At 46.0% G+C, this 2,068-nt stretch overlaps 1 protein-coding gene across 1 annotated transcript; it reads left to right on the top strand.

Moving 5' to 3' along the window:
- LOC105168616 (zinc transporter 1) lies at positions 202–2,068 on the top strand (the record flags this gene model as incomplete). The annotated part of the gene is given in 3 exon segments (XM_011088751.2): positions 202–1,066; positions 1,192–1,341; positions 1,934–2,068. Coding segments are annotated over 3 exon segments (891 nt in total), but the record flags the coding sequence as incomplete, so codon positions are not given.

Below are 2,068 nucleotides of genomic sequence, written 5' to 3'. Positions count from 1 at the left end.
ATTTTTTTCTAAATTTCTCAATTCCCAAAATGGATCTTTCGAACTATCATATCACAAGAGTCCATGGTGGAAAGTTCTATCTTGGTTGCACCAAGACCATTAAACGCGCTACCATGCCTACACTCACTCAGTCAGTCACATGATCATCCGCTCATCCAATGGACTAAGTGCAACCAACATAGGAAAAAATTCCCCCCATGCAATACGTACCTAGTACAATGTTGTGATTTTTGGACCCATCACAACCATTCATCGGCCTACCCACGATCCTTCCCCGGAGATACTTCCAACAATCTAAATACACATTTCTTTAGCTGCACTATAGCTGCCACATCAAGACTTGACGCAGCAAGCATTATAACACGCACTACATTGTCCCTACAAAAGACTCAACCTCTCTACCTCACAAAAGACTTACAAGCTTTTCTTCCCCACCGATGATTTCTCCCTCCAATCCGCCATGACCAATCGTAAGTTGGCAATCTTATCGTCCCTTATCGTCGTTTTTGTTCCAGCACCGGTCTTGGCGGACTGCACGTGCAATGGCGAAACCGAGCAGCGCAACAAGAGCGAGGCCCTCAAGTTCAAACTCGTCGCTATTGCTGCAATACTGGGGGCTGGTGGCATTGGCGTGAGCCTCCCACTTCTCGGCAGGAAGTTCAAGCCCCTTCGGCCCGAAAATGATGTTTTCTTCATGATCAAGGCATTTGCTGCCGGCGTGATACTAGCGACCGGATTCGTTCACATCCTTCCTGATGCATTCGAGACCTTAACGTCTCCTTGCCTTGCAGGGAACCCGTGGGGGAAATTTCCCTTTACGGGGTTCATCTCGATGATGGCATCTATAGGCACATTAGTAGTGGACACAGTCGCCACCAGCTTCTACGAGAGTTCGCACCTCAACAAGGCTAAGCAGGTGAGTGTGGACGAAGAGGCGGGTGATGATGAGCGTGCTGGCCAAGTGCACATGCATAGTCACGCCGCACACAGCCATGCTCATGGAGCCGACGTTTCGGCCCAGGAAACAAGCCTGCCGGATCTTGTCCGACAGCGCATAATATCACAAGTACGATTGTTAAAGATTCATTTAACCTTGAGGTCCTTGGTTCCAGGCTCTGCAGCCATCACATTGGCGCAGAAGTGGCCTTTTTTCTTTTCTTCCAGTTCTTGATTGGAACATTGGTTTTGTAGGTATTGGAGCTGGGAATTGTGGTGCACTCAGTGATCATTGGGATCTCACTCGGGGCTTCCAAGAGCCCTGAAACCATAAAACCTCTGTTGGCAGCTCTGTCTTTTCACCAGTTTTTCGAGGGTATGGGGCTTGGTGGATGCCTCTCCCAGGTATTACTATCCTCTACATATAGTCTGTTCATTCTGGGAAAACGAATTTAAGTATGTTGCCATAATGTTTTCATCACTTCGTCATATATTCCCAATTCTCACTACAAAGTTATTCCAGTCCCCACTTTTGCTTTGTCTTTGAATCGTCTTCATCTCTACCTGTAAGGACCAGAACTGCACTAATTAAGACACGCCCAAGAAACTCAATTCATACATGTACATTTTGTTACTACTTTTGATCATACATAACGACCCGAGTCGTTTTTTGCCCCTGATGTCGTCGCGGTTGAGAAAAGCCGAGTCCAACTTGACAATTTCAGAAAGCGTTTCTCAACAGAAACCCTCTGACGGTCAAATTAGCAGAGCTATTAAAAGGAGGAAGGTTGTTTTCAAAATTATTGGCATGGCATCTCGAGATGCCTCCACATGTCATTCCACCTGGGATCTCACATGGGTAGGGTCAGGCCAGACCAAATTCGAATAAAGAACTTAACCACAACGTGTCAAGGGTATTTCAATATTTTAATACGTTACACCATCGCATAATATCTGACAACTATTCGCTATGTTCTTCTTTTTGGTGCATAATTAGGCGAAATTCAAGTCATTGACAACAACGATCATGACCGTGTTTTTCTCCTTGACTACGCCATTCGGGATTGGGGTTGGAATTGGAATTTCAAGTGTTTACAAGGACAGTAGCCCCACAGCCCTCATAGTTGAGGGG

Source organism: Sesamum indicum, linkage group LG8 (assembly GCF_000512975.1).
Source record: "Sesamum indicum cultivar Zhongzhi No. 13 linkage group LG8, S_indicum_v1.0, whole genome shotgun sequence".
NCBI lineage: Eukaryota > Viridiplantae > Streptophyta > Magnoliopsida > Lamiales > Pedaliaceae > Sesamum > Sesamum indicum.
Note: the sequence above shows the minus strand (reverse complement) of the source record. Positions and strands in the feature narration are given on the sequence as shown.